Source organism: Entelurus aequoreus, linkage group LG05 (assembly GCF_033978785.1).
Source record: "Entelurus aequoreus isolate RoL-2023_Sb linkage group LG05, RoL_Eaeq_v1.1, whole genome shotgun sequence".
NCBI classification, from domain to species: Eukaryota; Metazoa; Chordata; class Actinopteri; order Syngnathiformes; family Syngnathidae; genus Entelurus; species Entelurus aequoreus.
Window position 1 is genome coordinate 20132380 of NC_084735.1, and position 21211 is coordinate 20153590.

Here is a 21211-nt window from a genome sequence, read left to right on the forward strand (position 1 = left end):
CAGGCTCCCCTTCCTGAAGGAGAGGGTGTCCGACGAGCTGATCTACGCCCAGGACGTCAAACAGTTCCTCTCTCACATGGGTACGCGCAGACCACACGCCGGACGTCAGAGCGACTTAACAGCGTCCGGCCCGGTGTTTGTGCGTGCAGGCTATCTGATGAGGGTGCCAGACGCCGAGGTGAGGCACCGGGTAGTCGAATCGGTCAAGTCCTTCTACACCTGCGCCGCTCTCAGCAAACAGACGCACGACGGTACGGACCGGCCCGCCAAGCCAAAGTGTCGGACTCTCAACTCCTACAACAGACTTTTGCTAAGTTAGGCTCTCTCTCTCTTTCTCTCTTGTTCTTCCTGGTTTAGACATCTTCTCATCTCCAGTATCCCACTTTTTGTTTCCTCAGTTTGCCATCATCTCGTCTAGATATTAGTGCCAGTAGTGGTTTGTATTCTGCACAACGTTGGGAGCGCTTGCACAAGATGCGGCATACCTCACAAATATATTGCCATAAAATCTGCAAATAAAATGGCGATAGAGGACTAACCTGAACACCCGATAAAAGCCAAATCAAGCCTTCTGTGCAAGTGCAGCTAATGTTGTGTTGCCCTCATTTATCAGGTTTTTTCTTTGCACCCATTTGGCCTGAAACCAAGTGTACCGTGTTTGTGGATGTGTGTGCACAGGGCCTCAGCCGACGTCTCCGGGCTACAGGCTGCAGCTGCTGGAGCGCAGCGACCTGGCCCAGACGCTCTTTCTCTCCATGGCGGCGCTGGAGGAGCAGCCCGCCATCAAGCTGCTGCTCCTACAAACACTTCAGATCCTCTCCAGCTCGTCTGGTCAGTGCGGGAGATTAGCTCCTTCATTACCTTTGATGGGTGGAGGGGGCACTCTCAAGTGTCCTTATGTCAATGTCAGCGGGTCAATGTGGCGTTTAACTCAAGTCATATTTAAATGATGCAAGTTTCCACAAATGGATAAAAAAAATGTTTTGTTCGTTGTTATTGGAAATGTTCGCCTTGATGTCAGGTTTAAAGGCCTACTGAAACCCACAACTACCGACCACGCAGTCTGATAGTTTATACATCAATGATGAAATCTTAACATTGCAACACATGCCAATACGGCCGGGTTAACTTATAAAGTGCAATTTTAAATTTCCCGCTAAACTTCCGGTTGAAAACGTCTATGTATGATGACGTGTGCGCGTGACGTCAATGGTTGAAACGGAAGTATTCGGACGCCGTTGAATCCAATACAAAAAGCTTTGTTTTCATCTCAAAATTCCACAGTATTCTGGACATCTGTGTTGGTGAATCTTTTGCAATTTGTTTAATGAACAATGGAGACTGCAAAGAAGAAAGCTGTAGGTGGGATCGGTGTAATAGCGGCTGGCTGCAGCAACACAAACAGGAGGACTTTGAGGTGGATAGCAGACGCGCTATCCGACGCTAGCCACCGACCGCATCGGTGATCGGGTGAAGTCCTTCGTCGCACCGTCGATCGCTGGAACGCAGGTGAGCACGGGTGTTGATGAGCAGATGAGGGCTGGTTGGCGTAGGTGGATAGCTAATGTTTTTAGCATAGCTCTGTGAGATCCCGTTGCTAAGTTAGCTTCAATGGCGTCGTTAGCAACAGCATTGTTAACCTTCGCCAGGCTGGAAAGCATTAACTGTGTATTTACAGGTCCATGGTTTAATAGTATTGTTGATATTCTGTCTATCCTTCCAGTCAGGGGCTTATTTCTTTTGTTTCTATATGCAGTTAAGCCCGATGCTGTCACGTTAAGCTCCGTAGCTAAAGTGTTTCGCCGATGTATTGTCGTGGAGATAAAAGTCACTGTGAATGTCCATTTCGCGTTCTCGACTCTCATTTTCAAGAGGATATAGTATCCGAGGTGGTATAAAATACAAATCCGTGATCCACAATAGAAAAAGGAGAGAGTGTGGAATCCAATGAGCCAGCTTGTACCTAAGTTACGGTCAGAGCGAAAAAAGATGCGTCCTGCACTGCACTCTAGTCCTTCACTCTCACGTTCCTTATCCACGAATCTTTCATCCTCGCTCAAATTAATGGGGTACTCGTCGCTTTCTCGGTCCGAATCGCTCTAGCTGCATTGAAAACAATGGAGAAATGTGAGGAGCCTTTCAACCTGTGACGTCACGCTACTTTCGGTACAGGCAAGGCTTTTTTTATCAGCGACCAAAAGTTGCGAACTTTATCGTCGATGTTCTCTACTAAATCCTTACAGAAAAAATATGGCAATATCGCGAAATGATCAAGTATGACACATAGAATGGATCTGCTATCCCCATTTGAATAAAAAAAATTCATTTCAGTAGGCCTTTAAGCATCGAACTATCTATTAAACAGAATCAGGCAGAGACAGAGTTCAATTTTGCTCATGGGGAGAACGCATGGAGCTGCACACTCAGTTACAGTCTCCCCCCACGCTCTGAGGAACAGCCCACGCACCCCCCATTTTATTCAGGAGTTCCCTACTTACATCGCTAAGGCTGCTTCTAAAGGGAGGGGTCACATATTATGCAAGCAGCTCAGTAGACACAATACGTGATTATTCATTCATTCAATTGTGATTTCGCCTTGTCTCTGCTTTGTCTGCCCGGTGTTGCCTTATCTTCGTTGAGGTACTTGAGGTCCGTCCTTGGCTGTTAGCTGGCTGAAAAACAGAAACATCTGCGGCGAGGCAGCTCCTAGCTTGCAGTGGACGATAACAAGTTATGTGCCTTTGCACGAAAAGAAAAAGTACAGCTTATACACATTAGATAATAACTACAGCAACGGCCTTTAAGCATAAGAGTTGTGTGATAACTTAAAAATAATTATTCTAACACTTAATGATGGTGCTTTTGCGCCTGTAGCGGCCCGCTATCCCATCCGAATGCTTATTTCTGTGTGTGGATATACAAAACCCAAAACCAGTGAAGTTGGCACGTCGTGTAATTCGGTACACATTTTCAATGGGACACAGGTCTGGACTACAGGCAGGCCAGTCTAGTACCCGCACTCTTTTACTATGAAGCCACGCTGTTGTAACACGTGGCTTGGCATTGTCTTGCTGAAATAAGCAGGGGCGTCCATGGTAACGTTGCTTGGATGGCAACATATGTTGCTCCAAAACCTGTATGTACCTTTCAGCATTAATGGTGCCTTCACAGATGTGTAAGTTACCCATGTCTTGGGCACTAATACACCCCCATACCATCACACAGGCTTTTCAACTTTGTGCCGAGAACAATCCGGATGATTCTTTTCGTCTTCGTTCTGGAGGACACGACGTCCACGGTTTCCAAAAACAATTTGAAATGTGGACTCGTCAGACCACAAAGCTGCTTTTATACCCAATCATGGCACCCACCTGTTCCCAATTAGCCTGTTCACCTCTGGGATGTTCCAAATAAGTGTTTGATGAGCATTCCTCAACTTTCTCAGTCTTTTTTGCCACTCGTGCCAGCTTTTTTGAAACATGTTGCGGGCATCAAATTCCAAATGAGCTAATATTTGCAAAAAATAACAAAAATTTTCCAGTTCGAACGTTAAGTATCTTGTCTTTGCAGTCTATTCAATTGAATATAAGTGGAAAAGGATTTGCAAATCATTGTATTCTGTTTTTCATTTACCATTTACACAACGTGACAACTTCACTGCATATATATATATATATATATATATATATATATATATATATATATATATATATATATATATATATATATATATATATATATATACACTACCGTTCAAAAGTTTGGGGTCACATTGAAATGTCCTTATTTTTGAAGGAAAAGCACTGTACTTTTCAATGAAGATAACTTTAAACTAGTCTTAACTTTAAAGAAATACACTCTATACATTGCTAATGTGGTAAATGACTATTCTAGCTGCAAATGTCTGGTTTTTGGTGCAATATCTACATAGGTGTATAGAGGCCCATTTCCAGCAACTATCACTCCAGTGTTCTAATGGTACAATGTGTTTGCTCATTGGCTCAGAAGGCTAATTGATGATTAGAAAACCCTTGTGCAATCATGTTCACACATCTGAAAACAGTTTAGCTCGTTACAGAAGCTACAAAACTGACCTTCCTTTGAGCAGATTGAGTTTCTGGAGCATCACATTTGTGGGGTCAATTAAACGCTCAAAATGGCCAGAAAAAGAGAACTTTCATCTGAAACTCGACAGTCTATTCTTGTTCTTAGAAATGAAGGCTATTCCACAAACCCAAACTTTTGAACGGTAGTGTATATATATATATATATATATATATATATATATATATATATATATATATATATATATATATATATATATATATATATATATATATATATTAAGGCTGTGAATCTTTGGGTGTCCCTCGATTCGATTCAATATCGATTCTTGGGGTCACGATTCGATTCAAAATTGATTTTTTTTTAATTCAACGCGATGCAAGATTAAACAACTATATTTTCCTGATTCAAAAGGATTCTCTATTCATTCAATACATAGGATTTCAGCAGGATCTACCCCAGTCTGCTGACATGCAAGCAGAGTAGTAGATTTTTGTAAAAAGCTTCTATAATTGTAAAGGACAATGTTTTATCAACTGATTGCAATAATGTAAATTTGTTTTAACTATTAAATGAACCAAAAATATGACTTATTTTATATTTGTGAAAATATTGGACACAGTGTGTTGTCAAGCTTATGAGATGCGATGCAAGTGTAAGCCAATGTGACACTATTCTTTTTTTTATTTTTTATAAATGTCTAATGATAATGTCAATGAGGGATTTGTAATCACTGCTATGTTGAAATTGTAACTAATATTGATACTGTTGTTGATAATATTCATTTTTGTTTCACTACTTTTGGTTTGTTCTGTGTCGTGTTTGTGTCTGCTCTCAATTGCTCTGTTTATTGCAGTTCTGAGTGTTGCTGGGTCGGGTTTGGTTGTGGAATTGGATTGCATTGTTATGGTATTGCTGTGTATTGTTTTGTTGGATTGATTAATTTAAAAAAAAAAAAAAAGAAAAAAAAAATTAGATTTTTAAAAAAAATAAAATAAATTTTTTTAAAATGAGAATCGATTCTGAATCGCGCAACGTGAGAATCGCGATTCGAATTCGAATCGATTTTTTCCCACACCCCTAATATACATATATATATATATATGTATATATATATATATATATATATATATATATATATATATATATATATATATATATATATATATATATATATATATATATATATATATATATATATATATATAATATACATATATATATATATATATATATATATATATATATATATATATATATATATATATATATATATATATATATATATATATATATATATATATATATATATATATATATATATATATATATATATATATATATATATATATATATATGTATATTAGGGGTGTGGGAAAAAATCGATTATATATATATATATATTATATATATATATATATATATATATATGTATATTAGGGGTGTGGGAAAAAAATCGATCGTAAATCTCTAGTTTCCACAAATGGATAAAAACGTGTTATGCTAGTTGTTATTGGAAATGTTCGCCTTGATGATGGTTGTATATATTTTTTTAAACTTTCAACGCTTAAATCTCTAGATCAACATCAGATCCATCCTTCGATTGTTAGTTTTTATTGTTGTTACTTTTTTAGGTGTTTGTTTTATGCTCTTTTTGTCAAATAAATATTACTTGTTCATATGGCAAACACACAAAATATGCAATATTTCCCCCCCAAATAAATATTTCAAAGTGGCATGCTTGAGGTGAAGTAATTGGAGCCAACATTGATTTTGATTCCTTGTTATTTTTTGAGCAATGACAAAAAAAACAGCCTGCATGGCAGCTTTGTGTTATTAGAGTCAAGAATACTTGTTGTTGTTAGATTTCACCTGTTTGTTGTTTTATTTCAAATTTTTTATATTCTTAGAATGAGCCGTTAAAAATGCAACTCCCCATTTTGAACACACCTGCTTTAGGGACACTTATAGTGTAAAAAAAACAACTTAAAAAGTATTTTAAATGTTTTTTTTCATCCCCTCCAGATATGAACTGTGCTTTAATGCTGAGTGTACGAGGGGTCGAGACCATCTGCCTCCACATGAACGAATCCGACCCCAGCGGGCAGTTCCTGTTCCACTCTTCCGAAATCCTCTGGAACCTTCTGGATCGAGGCAGCAAGACCGAGGTGGCCGCCCAGCTCGGCAGCATGGAATGTGCTCTGTACGTCTCTCGCTCGGTTCTCCTGCTGGTGTTAAACTATGGAATTCTCTTTGCAATGAGATGAAAAAGATTGTAGAAATATATTCCATTTGAAAAAAAAATATTAAGACAGAACAATAAGATCACATGGACAGCCGTGTCTACATTTTGCTTTATATTTATTATTTTACTTATTTTTTGTCTGGTTTTGTATTTGTTTTGTATCATCCCGTGAGGTGTATATTACTTCTTTTGTTCGGTTTGTACTTCGTGAAGTTTTGCACTTGTTGGTTTTTTTTGTGTGTTTTTTGTTTGTTTTCATTATATTTGGATGTATTTGTTTGGTTTGCATGCTTGTGAATCTGGGCTATCCGTTAAAGGCCTACTGAAACTCACTACTACCGACCACGCAGTTTGATAGTTTATATATCAATGATGAAATCTTAACATTGCAACACATGCCAATACGGCCGGGTTAACTTATAAAGTGCAATTTTAAATTTCCCGCTAAACTTCCGGTTGAAAACGTCTATGTATGATGACGTATGCGCGTGACGTCAATCGTTGGAACGGAAGTATTCGGATCCCATTGAATCCAATACAAAAAGCTTTGTTTTCATCTCAAAATTCCACAGTATTCTGGACATCTGTGTTGGTGAATCTTTTGCAATTTGTTTAATGAACAATGAAGACTGCAAAGAAGAAAGTTGTAGGTGGGATCGGTGTATTAGCGGCGGACTACAGCAACACAACCAGGAGGACTTTGAGATGGATAGCAGACGCGCTAGCCGCCGACCTCACCTTGACTTCCTCCGTCTCCGGGCCGCCGACCGCATCTATGATCAGGTGAAGTCCTTCGTTGCTCCGTCGATCGCTGGAACGCAGGTGAGCACGGGTGTTGATGATCAGATGAGGGCTGGCTGGCGTAGGTGGATAGCTAATGTTTTTAGCATAGCTCTGTGAGGTCCCGTTGCTAAGTTAGCTTCAATGGCGTCGTTAGCAACAGCATTGTTAAGCTTCGCCAGCCTGGAAAGCATTAACCGTGTAGTTACATGTCCATGGTTTAATAGTATTGTTGATTTTCTGTCTATCCTTACAGTGAGGGGTTTATTTCTTTTGTTTCTATCTGTAGTTAAGCCCGATGCTATCACGTTAGCTCCGTAGCTAAAGAGCTTCGCCGATGTATTGTCGTGGAGACAAAAGTCACTATGAATGTCCATTTCGTGTTCTCGACTCTCATTTTCAAGAGGATATAGTATCCGAGGTGGTTTAAAATACAAATCCGTGATCCACAATAGAAAAAGGAGAAAGTGTGGAATCCAATGAACCCTTGTACGTAAGTTACGGTCAGAGCGAAAAAAGATACGTCCTGCACTGCACTCTAGTCCTTCACTCTCACGTTCCTCATCCACAAATCTTTCATCCTTGCTCAAATTAATGGGGTAATCGTCGCTTTCTCGGTCCGAATCGCTCTCGCTGCATTGTAAACAATGGGGAAATGTGAGGAGCCTTTCAACCTGCGACATCACGCTACTTCCGGTACAGGCTAGGCTTTTTTTTATCAGCGACCAAAAGTTGCGAACTTTATCGTCGTTGTTCTCTACTAAATCCTTTCAGCAAAAATATGGCAATATCGCGAAATGATCAAGTATGACACATAGAATGGATCTGCTATCCCCGTTTAAATAAAAAAAATTCATTTCAGTAGGCCTTTGAGTAAGACTACTTATTATGTTGAAGGGGGCAGGAAATATATGATTTTCTTCGTCCTGTTCCTTCTCAAGCGTAGGTGTGTAAATATGTGTTTAATTGTCTATTGATCAAAAATGCACATCAAAAGTGTTGCTTCTCGACATGCTGACATCAAGCTTTTGTCCTCCAGATCTCTCAAAGAAGCGTTCTCTCACCTCCTGCTGAACAGCGCCCGGCACGCTGACGTCCATGTCCGGAACGACCTCCTCGTGTTGACGACTCTCTTTGCCGAGTACTCCAGCCCTCTGCTCATCGTGAGTGATGGACGGGTCCAAAACCTGCACGGACATGGTCTTGGAGATCACTTCTCCGTCTCTTTTTCCAGGAGAGCTCCTTCGCCAAGCTGCTGGTGGCTCTTAGCACTTTTCCCGAGCGTAAGGCTGCCCTCACGATGATTGTTGCCGTTTTTAAAAGTGAATTATTGCCGTCGAATGTTTCCCAAATGACACGTCAGTGAAGAGTCACGACCCTGTGGTGGGCAAGCTGAAGCTGAGCTGCAGCATGGAGGACCTGCAGATGAAGAAGCTGCTGTTGAATCTGCTGGTGTTGATGTCCAAAGACTCAGCGGCCATCCAGGTAGGCACTTGGACACTAAAGCATTGATATGAAAAATTGCATGGACATTTTTGGGGCACCATACTTGCCAATAGAGATGTCCGATAATGGCTTTTTTACCGATATCCGATATTCCGATATTGTCCAACTCTTAATTACCGATACCGATATCAACCGACACCAATATATACAGTCGTGGAATTAACACATTATTATGCCTAATTTTGTTGTGATGCCCCGCTGGATGCATTAAACGATGTAACAAGGTTTTCCAAAATAAATCAACTCAAGTTATGGAAAAAATGCCAACATGGCACTGCCATATTTATTATTGAAGTCACAAAGTGCTTTTTTTTTTTAACATGCCTCAAAACAATAACAGTGCAATACTTTTTCATAACATGGTCACTACTGCCTAGTTTCTCTTGTTATATTCTTATTTTACTGTTATATTTTTATTCTCATTGTTGCTTTTTTATTTTTATTCTTATTGTAATATTTTTCTATTCTGTTTCCATTTATACCCCCATTATTTACTTTTTACTTTTTAAATTCAATCTCAATTCTGTACACTGCTGCTGGAATTTTAATTTTCCAGAGGGAACTCTCCTGAAGGAATCAATAAAGTACTATCTATCTATCTATCTATCCAAACAGCAGCTTGGAATTTTGGACATGCACTCCCTGAGAGAGACTATAAGGAGGTTGAGGTGGGCGGGGTTGGGTTGGGTGGTGGTATTTCTTTTATTTATATACATATATATATATATATATATATATATATATATATATATATATATATATATATATATATATATATATATATATATATATATATATATATATATATATATATATATATATATATATATATATATATAAATAGCTAGAATTCACTGAAAGTCAAGTATTTCTTTTATTTATAGCTCCCAGTCTGTGGAACGCTCTCCCTGACCACCTGAGGGCCCCACAGACTGTGGATGCTTTTAAAAAAGGCTTAAAAGCCCTTCTTTTTAAAAAAAAAAAAAAAAAAGCCTTTTTTTTAGATATGTGCATACTAGCTATAGCTATTTGACTGTTCTAGTTTTTATTTTTATTTATTGCTTTATTATCTTCTTTTTTTTTTAAATTTGATTTTTTTAATACACTGTAGCAGTTTGAGATTGTTTACTCAATATAAAGTGCTTTTTTTTTACAAAAATATATATATATATATATATATATATATATATATATATATATATATATATATATATATATATATATATATATATATATATATATATATATATATATATATATATATATATATATATAAAGAAATACTTGAATTTCAGTGAATTCTAGCTATAAATATACTCCTCCCCCCTTAACCCGTGCCAGAATGTCTCGTGCATCTCCAGACTCATACCCAAGCCTTGTCTCGTCTTGTTATCCAGATCCTGAATTTCCAAGTTGGTATTTTTTGTTTGTAAAGTTTTCAAGTCGCAGGTTTACTTTTACCGTCTCTTCTTTTCCTCACTTTTGAGTGACCTTTTGTTAACTATTTCTCTAGATAAGAATCAGTGAAGAAGCTTTATAGCCCGTTGTTTTTCCCTCCTTTTTGGAGCCTCTTTTGTTGTTTAAATTTCATAGTTACAGTATATTCCTCGTTAGTGTAGTTCGAGATATATATATTTTAGTTTCCTCCTTTTTTGGAATGATTTTCAGTTTGTTCACATTTTGTGAAACCTTTTCGCCTAGTTAAAGTTTATAGCCGTTGTTGTATTGCCCTGACTCAAGAGGTGAAAAGTTAACTTTTCAAAATAAAAGCCTGCTGGATTATTCCCCACCTCTGCATCTCTGCATGAGTCCTGACACGTATATGCTAGCTACGGAAAAGAGATAAGCTATTTTCCACGTCAACACGAAACTCAACAAAAATGGATTTTGAGAAAATAATCACTCTAGTGGTACGTAAAACAATCAATAAGAACATTTTTAACTAATCTTTAAAAAACTATTTTCATATTTGTTTCAGTGCAATATTTATTTACCTTTTTATGAGCAATTAATTTTATTCTATTCGTTATTCAAACACATTGTTACTGTTCAAACGGTGTGTAATGTTACAGTGGCCAAAAATATTGAATATAATACAAACCCCGTTTCCATATGAGTTGGGAAATTGTGTTAGATGTAAATATAAACGGAATACAATGATTTGCAAATCATTTTCAACCCATATTCCGTTGAATATGCTACAAAGACAACATATTTGATTGTCAAATAATCATTAACTTTAGAATTTGATGCCAGCAACACGTGACAAAGAAGTTGGGAAAGGTGGCAATAAATACTGATAAAGTTGAGGAAAGCTCATCAAACACTTATTTGGAACATCCCACAGGTGAACAGGCAAATTGGGAACAGGTGGGTGCCATGATTGGGTATAAAAGTAGATTCCATGAAATGCTCCGTCATTCACAAACAAGGATGGGGCGAGGGTCATCACTTTGTCAACAAATGCGTGAGCAAATTGTTGAACAGTTTAAGAAAAACCTTTCTCAACCAGCTATTGCAAGGAATTTAGGGATTTCACTATCTACGGTCCGTAATATCATCAAAGGGTTCAGAGAATCTGGAGAAATCACTGCACGTAAGCAGCTAAGCCCGTGACCTTCGATCCCTCAGGCTGTACTGCATCAACAAGCGACATCAGTGTGTAAAGGATATCACCACATCGGCTCAGGAACACTTCAGAAACCCACTGTCAGTAACTACAGTTGGTCGCTACATCTTTAAGTGCAAGTTAAAACTCTCCTATGCAAGGCGAAAACCGTTTATCAACAACACCCAGAAATGCCGTCGGCTTCGCTGGGCCTGAGCTCATCTAAGATGGACTGATACAAAGTGGAAAAGTGTTCTGTGGTCTGACGAGTCCACATTTCAAATTGTTTTTGGAAACTGTGGACGTCGGGTCCTCCGGACCAAAGAGGAAAAGAACCATCCGGATTGTTATAGGCGCAAAGTTGAAAAGCCAGCATCCGTGATGGTATGGGGGTGTATTAGTGCCCAAGACATGGGTAACTTACACATCTGTGAAGGCGCCATTAATGCTGAAAGGTACATACAGGTTTTGGAGCAACATATGTTGCCCTCCAAGCAATGTTATCATGGACGCCCCTGCTTATTTCAGCAAAACAATGCCAAGCCATGTGTTACATCAACGTGGCTTCATAGTAAAAGAGTGCGGGTACTAGACTGGCCTGCCTGTAGTCCAGACCTGTCTCCCATTGAAAATGTGTGGCGCATTATGAAGTCTAAAATAGCACAACGGAGACCCCCGGACTGTTGAACAACTTAAGCTGTACATCAAGCAAGAATGGGAAAGAATTCCACCTGAGAAGCTTGAAAAATGTGTCTCCTCAGCTCCCAAACGTTTACTGAGTGTTGTTAAAAGGAAAGGCCATGTAACACAGTGGTGAACATGCCCTTTCCCAACTACTTTGGCACGTGTTGCAGCCATGAAATTCTAAGTTAATTATTATTTGCAAAAAATAAATAAAAAGTTTATGAGTTTGAACATCAAATATGTTGTCTTTGTAGTGCATTCAATTGAATATGGGTTGAAAAGGATTTGCAAATCATTGTATTCCGTTTATATTTACATCTAACACAATTTCCCAACTCATATGGAAACGGGGTTTGTAGTTGAATATCACTGCTATAAAGTATGAGTTCCAGTAGCGTGCGGTGAGGTTAATGTCTGGTGAGGCACGACTGCATCATCACAGTCAAATTTAAAAACATATGAACCTGCAGTGCAGGTGTACCTAATGTTGTGTCCCTGCGGTCGTTCGCGGCTCCTGCAGCGCGAGCATTGTTGTTTTTGCACTTTTTGGCTTCTTGTTAAGTGACTTTTTTTGGGTGGATTCGGTCTTGCACGTGGAGGGTTTGGGTGTGGGCTTTGGTTGGTGTGGCCGCGGTGCTCCCGTCGGGCAGTGCATTCTGCGGCGGAGGTGCTTGGCACCAGGAGGCGGGGTTATGAGACGAGCCTCACACAGTGTGTCTCTGCAGCAGATTTATGATCGCTCAGCACTAAAAATATGTTACACACATACAGTTGTTGACAAAATACACTGTACATTATATACCTCAGCTAACTAAACTATGGAAATGTATAATATAATTCATATAGCATTGCTATATGAATTATATTATACATTTTGCTATAATAGCAATACGGTCTCACTGCACAGCAGGCCAGCAGTTAGCCGAGTCGCAATCCATGGTGAGGCACAAGTGCCTCAGCTGGCTGCTGACCACCGCACCGTCTCTTCTCAGTATTTGAACGGCAAATGTGAAAATAAAAATAAAAATAATCTAAAACTGGCGAAGTTAAATGGAAAATAACTTTAGTATAATCACTGGATACATATAACAATTTAATTAATTTTTTTGTCTTTTTCTTTCCATGATGGCAGGTGAGGCCCCGCCTCCCCTGCCTCTAGTGACTGCACGCCACTGATGAGTTCACTGTCTTGTATGTGATGTGTGTGTAGATATTCAAGGAAGAGCAGGTGATGCTGGCTCTACTCACGCTCATCAAGCCCCCCGCCGCCGCCGCCGCCGCCCCCTCCGACCCCTGCGAGGCCCGGCCGAAATCGCGTGACTGGTCCCCCGTGCAGCACGAGGAGCTCCAGCTGCAGGCGCTGGCCGTCCTGGCCACCGTGGCCCCGCTCATGCTGGACCAATTCATGTCCTCTTACGGCACCGTGGCCCTGCTGCACCTGCTGGACTGGTGCACCGGGCCAGGTGAGGAAAGCGCCGCTGCCGCCGCGAGCACCATAGCACGGTCCTACAAACACGCTTCTTTTATTGCAGACACCTTCTTTGGACATGGCCACAGCTTCCATGCCACTGGAGGGCGAGGCGGTAAGAGGGCCCACATGCGCCACTGCCTCAGACTGATGAGGTCTGTGACCTCGCTGGCCGAGAAGACCCTCAACCAGGACCTGTGTGACCAGGGCACCATCCACCTGCTCTTGGGTACACCAGAGATACTGTCTCTCACAAAAGGGAGTTTAGCCTTCACGTTTTAGCATCGTCTTCCAACGAAGAAGTGATAATAGACTTTAAAGTAGTCAGTGTGCAGCTGCGCAGTCGCGATTGTATGAATGTCTGACGGCACGAATGAGTAGCGACATAATTGTGTCTTACCTACAATTAAGCACGAGTGCTGCCGTCACTGGAGAGCTGCAGTTCATTGCGGGGGAATCCAAAATCCAATGCAATACAAGCTGTACACTGACTACTCCAAAGTACATTAATTTCACGTTCCATGGTGTTGTCCTTCAATAAGGTAACGAGAAATAAAAAGTACTGTGACTGGGATCATGTTGTGCTTCAAAAAAGTCACAGCACATGTTGGATTACAGATTTCCCACAATGATCCGCAGCTCTCCAGAGCCGGCAGCACTCGTGCATGCTGTAGGTAAGACACAATATCTTGATACTCACTTGTTCTGCCAGATATTTCGAAAATTATGACTGTACTATAAATATGTAATGTTATACAAGTGTACACTGACTACTCTAAAAAGCTGTACACTGACTACTCTAAAGTGCATCCATTTGACTTTCCACAGTATTGTCCTTTCAAAGGATAACAAACTGACATTCGGCCCAGTTATCAAAGCGAGGGGGTGTCACAATGTCAGTTTATTGTCCTTTTAAAGGACAATACTGTGGTAAGTAAAATGCATGTACTTTAGAGTAGTCGGTGTACAGCTTGTACAGCATTACATATTTACAGTACAGTCATCATTTTTGGAATATCTGGCAGAGCAAGTGAGTATCAAGATCCTGTGTCTTACCTGCAGCCGAGCTCGATGGTGGCAGCACGCACGAGTGCTGCCGGCACTGGAGAGCTGCCGGCACTGGAGAGCTGCGGTTCATTGTGGGGAAATCCAAAATCCAACCTGTCGCTGTACAATGCAATACAAGCTGTACACTGACTACTCTAAAGTACATTCATTTCACGTTCCTTGGTGTTGTCCTTCAATAAGGTAACGACATATGAAAACTACTGTGACGGGGATCATGTTGTGCTTCAAAAAAGTCACAGCACATGTTGGATTACAGATTTCCCCACAATGAACCGCAGCTCTCTAGAGCCGGCAGCATTCGTGCGTGCTGCCACCATCGTGCTTGGCTGTAGGTAAGACAAAATATCTTGATACTCACTTGTTCTGCCAGATATTCCCAAAATGACGACTGTACTGTAAATCTGTAATGCTATACACGCTGTACACTGACTACTCTAAAGTACATCCATTTTACTTTGCATAGTATTGTCCTTTTAAAAGGATAACAAACTTCGGCCCAGTTATCAAAGTGAGGTAGTGTCACAATGTCAGTGTATTATCCTTTGAAAGGACAATACTGTGGAAAATAAAATTGATGTACTTTAGAGTAGTCAGTGTACAGCTTGTATAGCGTTAGACTTAGACTTAGACTTCTTTTTTATTGTCATTCAAATTTGAACTTTACAGCACAGATAAGAACGAAATTTCGTTACATAAGCTCATGGTAGTGCAGGATAAAAAAGCAATAAGGTGCATATATAAATAAATAAATATATATAAATAATATGTAAATATATATATATAAAATAAATAAATATATATAAATAAATAAATAGATACAGATTTACAGGACAGTCATCATTTTCAAAATATCTGGCAGAACAAGTGAGTATCAAGATATTGCGTCTTACCTACTGTCAAGCACGATGGTGGCAGCACGCACGAGTGCTGCCGGCTCCGGAAAGCTGCGGTTCATTGGGGGGGAAATCTGAAATCCAACATGTGTTGTGACATTTTGAAGCAGATCGTAATCCCCCACATTTTGATGATTAGGACAGATGTCAGTTTATTATCTTATTTAAGGACAATACTGTAGAAAGTAAACGTGGATGTACTTTAGAGTAGTCAGTGTACAGCTGGTGTTATACATGTACAGTATGTCATCATTTTATGAATATCTAGTAGAACAGGGGGAGTAGCAAAACAATTGTGTCTTACCTGTATTCAAGCATGATGGCGGCAGGATGCATGAGTGCTGCCGGCACTGGAGATCTGTGGTTCATTGTGGAGAAATCTGAATTCCAACATGTGCAGTGACTTTTTGAAGCACAACATGATCCCCATCTCGGTAGTTTTTGTATGTCGTTATTTTATTAAAGGACAATACTATGGAACGTAAAAGGAATGTACTTTAGAGTAGTGTACAGCGTGTATTGCATTGTACAGTGACAGTACAGTCTGAATATCTGGCAGCACGAGTGAGTAACAAGATCATTCTGTCTTACCAAGAGTTCAGCACGATGGTGGCAGGATGCTCGAGTGCTGCCGGCACTGGAGAGCTGCGGTTCGTTGTGGGGAAATCTGAATTCCAACATGTGCTGTGACATTTTGAATCCGATCATAATCCCCTTCGCAGTAGTTTAAAAAAAAAAGGTATCTTTTTAAGGGACAATACTATGGATAGTAAAATTAATGTACTATAGAGTAGTCATTGTACAGCTTGTATTGCAATATACAGCGACAGTACTGTCAAACCTTTCTGAATAGCTGGTAGCACGAGTGAGTAGCAAGATAATAGTGTTTTACCCAGAGTTCAGCACAATGGTGGCAGGATGCTCGAGTGCTGCCAGCACCGGAGAGCTGCGGTTCATCGTGGGGAAATCTGAATTCCAACATGTGCTGTGACATTTTGAATCAGATCATAATCTCCTTCTCATTAGTTTTTTTTTAAATGTTATCTTATTAAGGGACAATACTATGAATAGTAAAATGAATGTACTTTAGAGTAGTCAGTGTACAGTTTGTATTGCAATATACAGCAACATTACAGTCAAACCTTTCTGAATACCTGGTAGCACGAGTGAGTAACAAGATCATTCTGTCTTACCAAGAGTTCAGCACGATGGTGGCAGGATGCTCGAGTGCTGCCGGCACTGGAGAGCTGCGGTTCGTTGTGGGGAAATCTGAATTCCAACATGTGCTGTGAAATTTTGAATCAGATCATAATCCGCTTCGCAGTAGTTAAATTTTTTTTTTATCTTATTATAAATGATAAATGATAAATGGGTTGTACTTGTATAGCGCTTTTCTACCTTCAAGGTACTCAAAGCGCTTTGACAGTATTTCCACATTTACCCATTCACACACACATTCACACACTGATGGCGGGAGCTGCCATGCAAGGCGCTAACCAGCAGCCATCAGAGGCAAAGGGTGAAGTGTCTTGCCCAAGGACACAACGGACGTGACTAGGAAGGTAGAAGGTGGGAATTGAACCCCAGTAACCAGCAACACTCCGATTGATGGCACAGCCACTCTACCAACTTCGCCACGCCGTCCCTTATTAAGGGACAATACTATGAATAGTAAAATGAATGTACTATAGAGTAGTCAGTGTACAGCTTGTATTGCAATATACAGCGACAGTACTGTCAAACCTTTCTGAATACCTGGTAGCACGAGTGAGTAGCAAGATAATAGTGTTTTACCCAGAGTTCAGCACAATGGTGGCAGGATGCTCGAGTGCTGCCGGCACCGGAGAGCTGCGGTTCGTCGTGGGGAAATCTGAATTCCAACATGTGCTGTGGCATTTTTGAGTAGTTTTTATGTTATCTTATTAAGGGATAATATAGAAAGTAAACTTGGTCAGCTGTACACTGACTACTCTAAAGTACTATATATGTATGTATTACTGTCGTCGAAAAGCTGGAAGAGTCACTGCACGTTCAGTCACCACTCATGCTTCGCCTCCTCAGGGCTCCTGATGCAGATGGAGGCGAGCCCCGACGAAGAGGATGCGGTTACTGTGGAGATGAAGTCCGACATGCAGCTCATCATTTCCGCTCTGTGTGAGAGCGACGTGCACAGGAAGGTACTTGAAGGCGTGGCTCTGCGGGCCCAAAAAAGGCGTGGCTGACCGGGGCGGGCGGGTTTTTTCGCCGCCGCAGGAGCTGTTCGGGTCCGAGGGCGTGGACATGGTGGTCCACTTCCTGAGCCGAGGTTCCGGCATGTTCTACAGCGGTCTGGGTCACAACAAGCTCCTCCTCTCCACGTTGGTGTGCGTGCGGTCAGTTCAGCTCGAGGCCTTCGGAGGTTTTTAACTCAATGTGACGAGCTCTCGCTCGGCTGAGGAAATGTTGACCATGTGTGTGTGCGTGTGTGTGTGTGTGTGTGTGCGTGTGTGTGTGTGCGTGCGTGTGTGTGTGTGCGCCAATCAGGCTCTGCATTGTTGGCTGCGACACTACCGAGGACTACTTCCTGACCCAAGACGGCGCCAAGCTTCTCCTCGACCTGCTCATTGTAAGTCATCAAGTCGGTCTCTTCATTAGGTACGCTCAGCGAGAGCCATCCGTCTTTTTTACTTTCAGTCGAGTCCCAAGTGTGTGCACGCCGTCCTCCTCGCCGCCGTGCTGGAGCTGTGCGACAACCCCAACACCGTCCCTGACGTCCTGGGGTGGAGGCACGCGGACAGCGGGCGCACGGCTCCCAGCCTCCTGCTGCACGTGTGGAGGCGGGAGGAGGCGGAGCTAGGGGTCAGCAGAAACCAACACGGCGGGATCGCAGGTTTGAGTCAGCGGCTTGCAGGACAAACCCCGCCTCATCAAGGGATTGGTACCGACTTCGGTATTTTTTTTTATAGCGAATGACTTATCTTTGTTGCAAAAAAACGGGCTCCACTTTTCAAAATGTGTTAGCTTGATGCTAATTTACATTAGATATGCCATATACATGCTACTGATTAGCATGAGCAATTTTGCATGGCGATTTAAAACGGTGAGCTAACATCCTGAAACTTTGAACTGTATAGCAGTGGTCTCCAACCTTTTTGTACTTGCAGACCGGTCAATGCTTGAAAATTTGGCCCACGGACCGGGGGGGGGGGGGTATTAATTTTTTTTATTTTTTTTTGTCATAAAGAAATACAATCATGTGTGCTTACGGACTGTATCCCTGCAGACTGTATTGATTTATATTGATATATAATGTATATATTGTGTTTTTTATGTTGATTTAATTAAAAAAAAAAAAAAAAAAATTTTTTTTTTTTTTTTTTTTTTTAAATTTCTTGTGCGGTACCAATCGGTCCACGGACCAGAACCGAGCCGCGGCCCAGTGGTTGGGGACCACTGCTGTATAGTACTCCGTCGCCTATCTACTACTGCCATCTAATGTCTTGGAATTGCAACTGCATGCAAAGTCTTCTATATAATACTTGCAAATGAGACTCAAAAGCGTGAGAAAACAAGGCATAGAAACTAGACAGCTTAGGTAGGTGTATCCTGATCTGATAGGAATATCGGATATCGGTCCGATATCAGCAAAAAAAAAACAGGTATCGGATTATATCAGCCTGCATCTAAAATCTCCAATACAAGTGCTCCGAATCAAGCATCCCTGAAGCGTGTTTACTTGAGAATGTTGATCTGATGTAATTTACAAAAGGTAAACATGTTAGGGCGATTGGCCACTAGGAGCTAGCAGCTACACAACAACTAAGCACATAAGCCAGACATATGTAAAAAGTGTCCTGACCACATCGTCAATAAAAACGAGTATCAAATCATTTAGAGATGTCCAGTAATGTCTTTTTTCCCGATATCCGATATCCCGATAGTGTCCAACTCTTAATTATCGATTCCGATATCAACCGATACCGATATATACAGTCGTGGAATTAACACATTATTATGCCTAATTTTGTTGTGATGCCCCGCTGGATGCATTCAACAATGTAACAAGGTTTTCCAAAATAAATCAACTCAAGTTATGGAAAAAAAAATGCCAACATGGCACTGCCATATTTATTATTGAAGTCACAAAGTGCATTATTTTTTTAACATGCCTCAAAACAGCAGCTTGGAATTTGGGACACGCTCTCTCTGAGAGAGCATGAGGAGGTTGAGGTGGGCGGGGTTGGGGGGCGGGGTTGAGGTGGGGGGGGGGGTAGCGGGGGGTGTATATTGTAGCGTCCCGGAAGAGTTAGTGCTGCAAGGGGTTCTGGGTATTTGTTCTGTTGTGTTTATGTTGTGTTACGGTGCGGATGTCCTCCCAAAATGTGTTTGTCATTCTTGTTTGGTGTGGGTTCATATTTGTAACAGTGTTAAAGTTGTTTATACGGCCACCCTCAGTGTGACCTGTATGGCTGTTGACCAAGTATGCCTTGCATTCACTTGGGTGTGTGAAAAGCCGTAGATATTATGTGATTGGGCTGGCACGCAAAGGCAGTGCCTTTAAGGCACGCCCCCAATATTGTTGTCTGGGTGGAAAGCGGGAGAAATTTCGGGAGAATGGTTTTCCCGGAAGGTTTTCGGGAGGGGCACTGAAAGTCGGGAGTCTCCCAGGAAAATCGGGAGGGTTGGCAAGTATGACTGGGAGACGCAACTGCTCTGTACTTCTCCCTACGTCCGTGTACCACTCCGTACAGCGGCGTTTTGAAAAGTCATACATTTTACTTTTTGAAACCGATACCGATAATTTCCTATATTACATTTTAAAGCATTTATCGGCCGATAATATCGGCAGTCCGATACTGTCGGACATCTCTAAAATCATTATATTGGCATATTAATCGCACATGCAAAGTCTCAAAAGGCGAGGTGTATTGGAAAGTATCCAGCAACAAACGTGTCCGCATCATTAAACTTACTGCATCATGAGCTTATATTCATGAAGTCTCAAAAGGTGAGGTGTATTGGAAAGTCTCCAGCAACAAACGTGTCCGCATCATTAAACTTACTGCATCATGAGCTTATATTCATGAAGTCTCAAAAGGCGAGTTGCATTGGAAAGTATCCAGCAACAAACGTGTCCGCATCATTAAACTTACTGCATCATGAGCTTATATTCATTAATTATTGTGGCCAACAATTACCACTCCATTTCAACTTAAAAACAGCATAAGTCCATTCTAGACCATTAATAATAAATAATGTGATGTTTTTACAAACCTACTATTGTTCTCTGTTTGACTCATTTCACTTCATCTTACCCAGTGTTACTTAAATATTATTGGGCCGCGAGCGCCCACTGGAGGGCCGCCCAAAAAATATGCCTTTCTCAGCTGTGGTCCGTATGGGCCGCAGCGATATTGGGTTGTAATACACTTTCCCACCACTTGTGGCGGTAATGACAATATATCAAACAGACAAAAGAAGTCTTTCCGCTAAAGTCATAGGACTTTCTTTAGCGCAAAAATTATGACTTAAGTGGTGAAGGTGTATTTTCATTTGCACTTAAATTTTATTGCCAGTTTATTGAAGAAACATATATTATCGATTATTAATTTGTTTCGAATTTTTGTATTTTAGTACTGCTTAATTGTGTACATTCATTTGTTTTTATCAGTTTTAAAGAGTCTCTTCTTTTGCAGTGTATTTGATTCGTATTTTTTTTTGTAATCAGCCTGACCTAAGTCTTGATAATAAAAATGTTTGTGATTAACTCATGCTTTCATATCGTTTGACAAGGTTTATCCTGTAAGACGGTTATATGTATCAAGAGTAAGATTACTAATTCACTGTTGATATTTGAGTGGAAAAGTTAGGCCGCAAAGTCAAAAAGGTGAAGAACCTCTGATCTAACCTTTTCT

At 40.7% G+C, this 21211-nt stretch overlaps 1 protein-coding gene across 1 annotated transcript in view; it reads left to right on the forward strand.

The window, feature by feature from the left end:
* Nucleotides 1–21211, forward strand: part of LOC133650271 (cilia- and flagella-associated protein 69-like) — a 39014-nt gene that overhangs the window by 9499 nt on the left and 8304 nt on the right. The window contains exons 5-17 of the mRNA XM_062047333.1: nt 4–80; nt 150–251; nt 679–831; nt 6091–6268; nt 8130–8253; nt 8325–8373; nt 8454–8575; nt 13099–13351; nt 13421–13585; nt 17379–17494; nt 17571–17689; nt 17841–17922; nt 17991–18186. Coding sequence (XP_061903317.1) covers nt 4–80; nt 150–251; nt 679–831; nt 6091–6268; nt 8130–8253; nt 8325–8373; nt 8454–8575; nt 13099–13351; nt 13421–13585; nt 17379–17494; nt 17571–17689; nt 17841–17922; nt 17991–18186 — 1736 coding nt within the window. The remainder of the gene's footprint in view (nt 1–3; nt 81–149; nt 252–678; nt 832–6090; nt 6269–8129; nt 8254–8324; nt 8374–8453; nt 8576–13098; nt 13352–13420; nt 13586–17378; nt 17495–17570; nt 17690–17840; nt 17923–17990; nt 18187–21211) is intronic.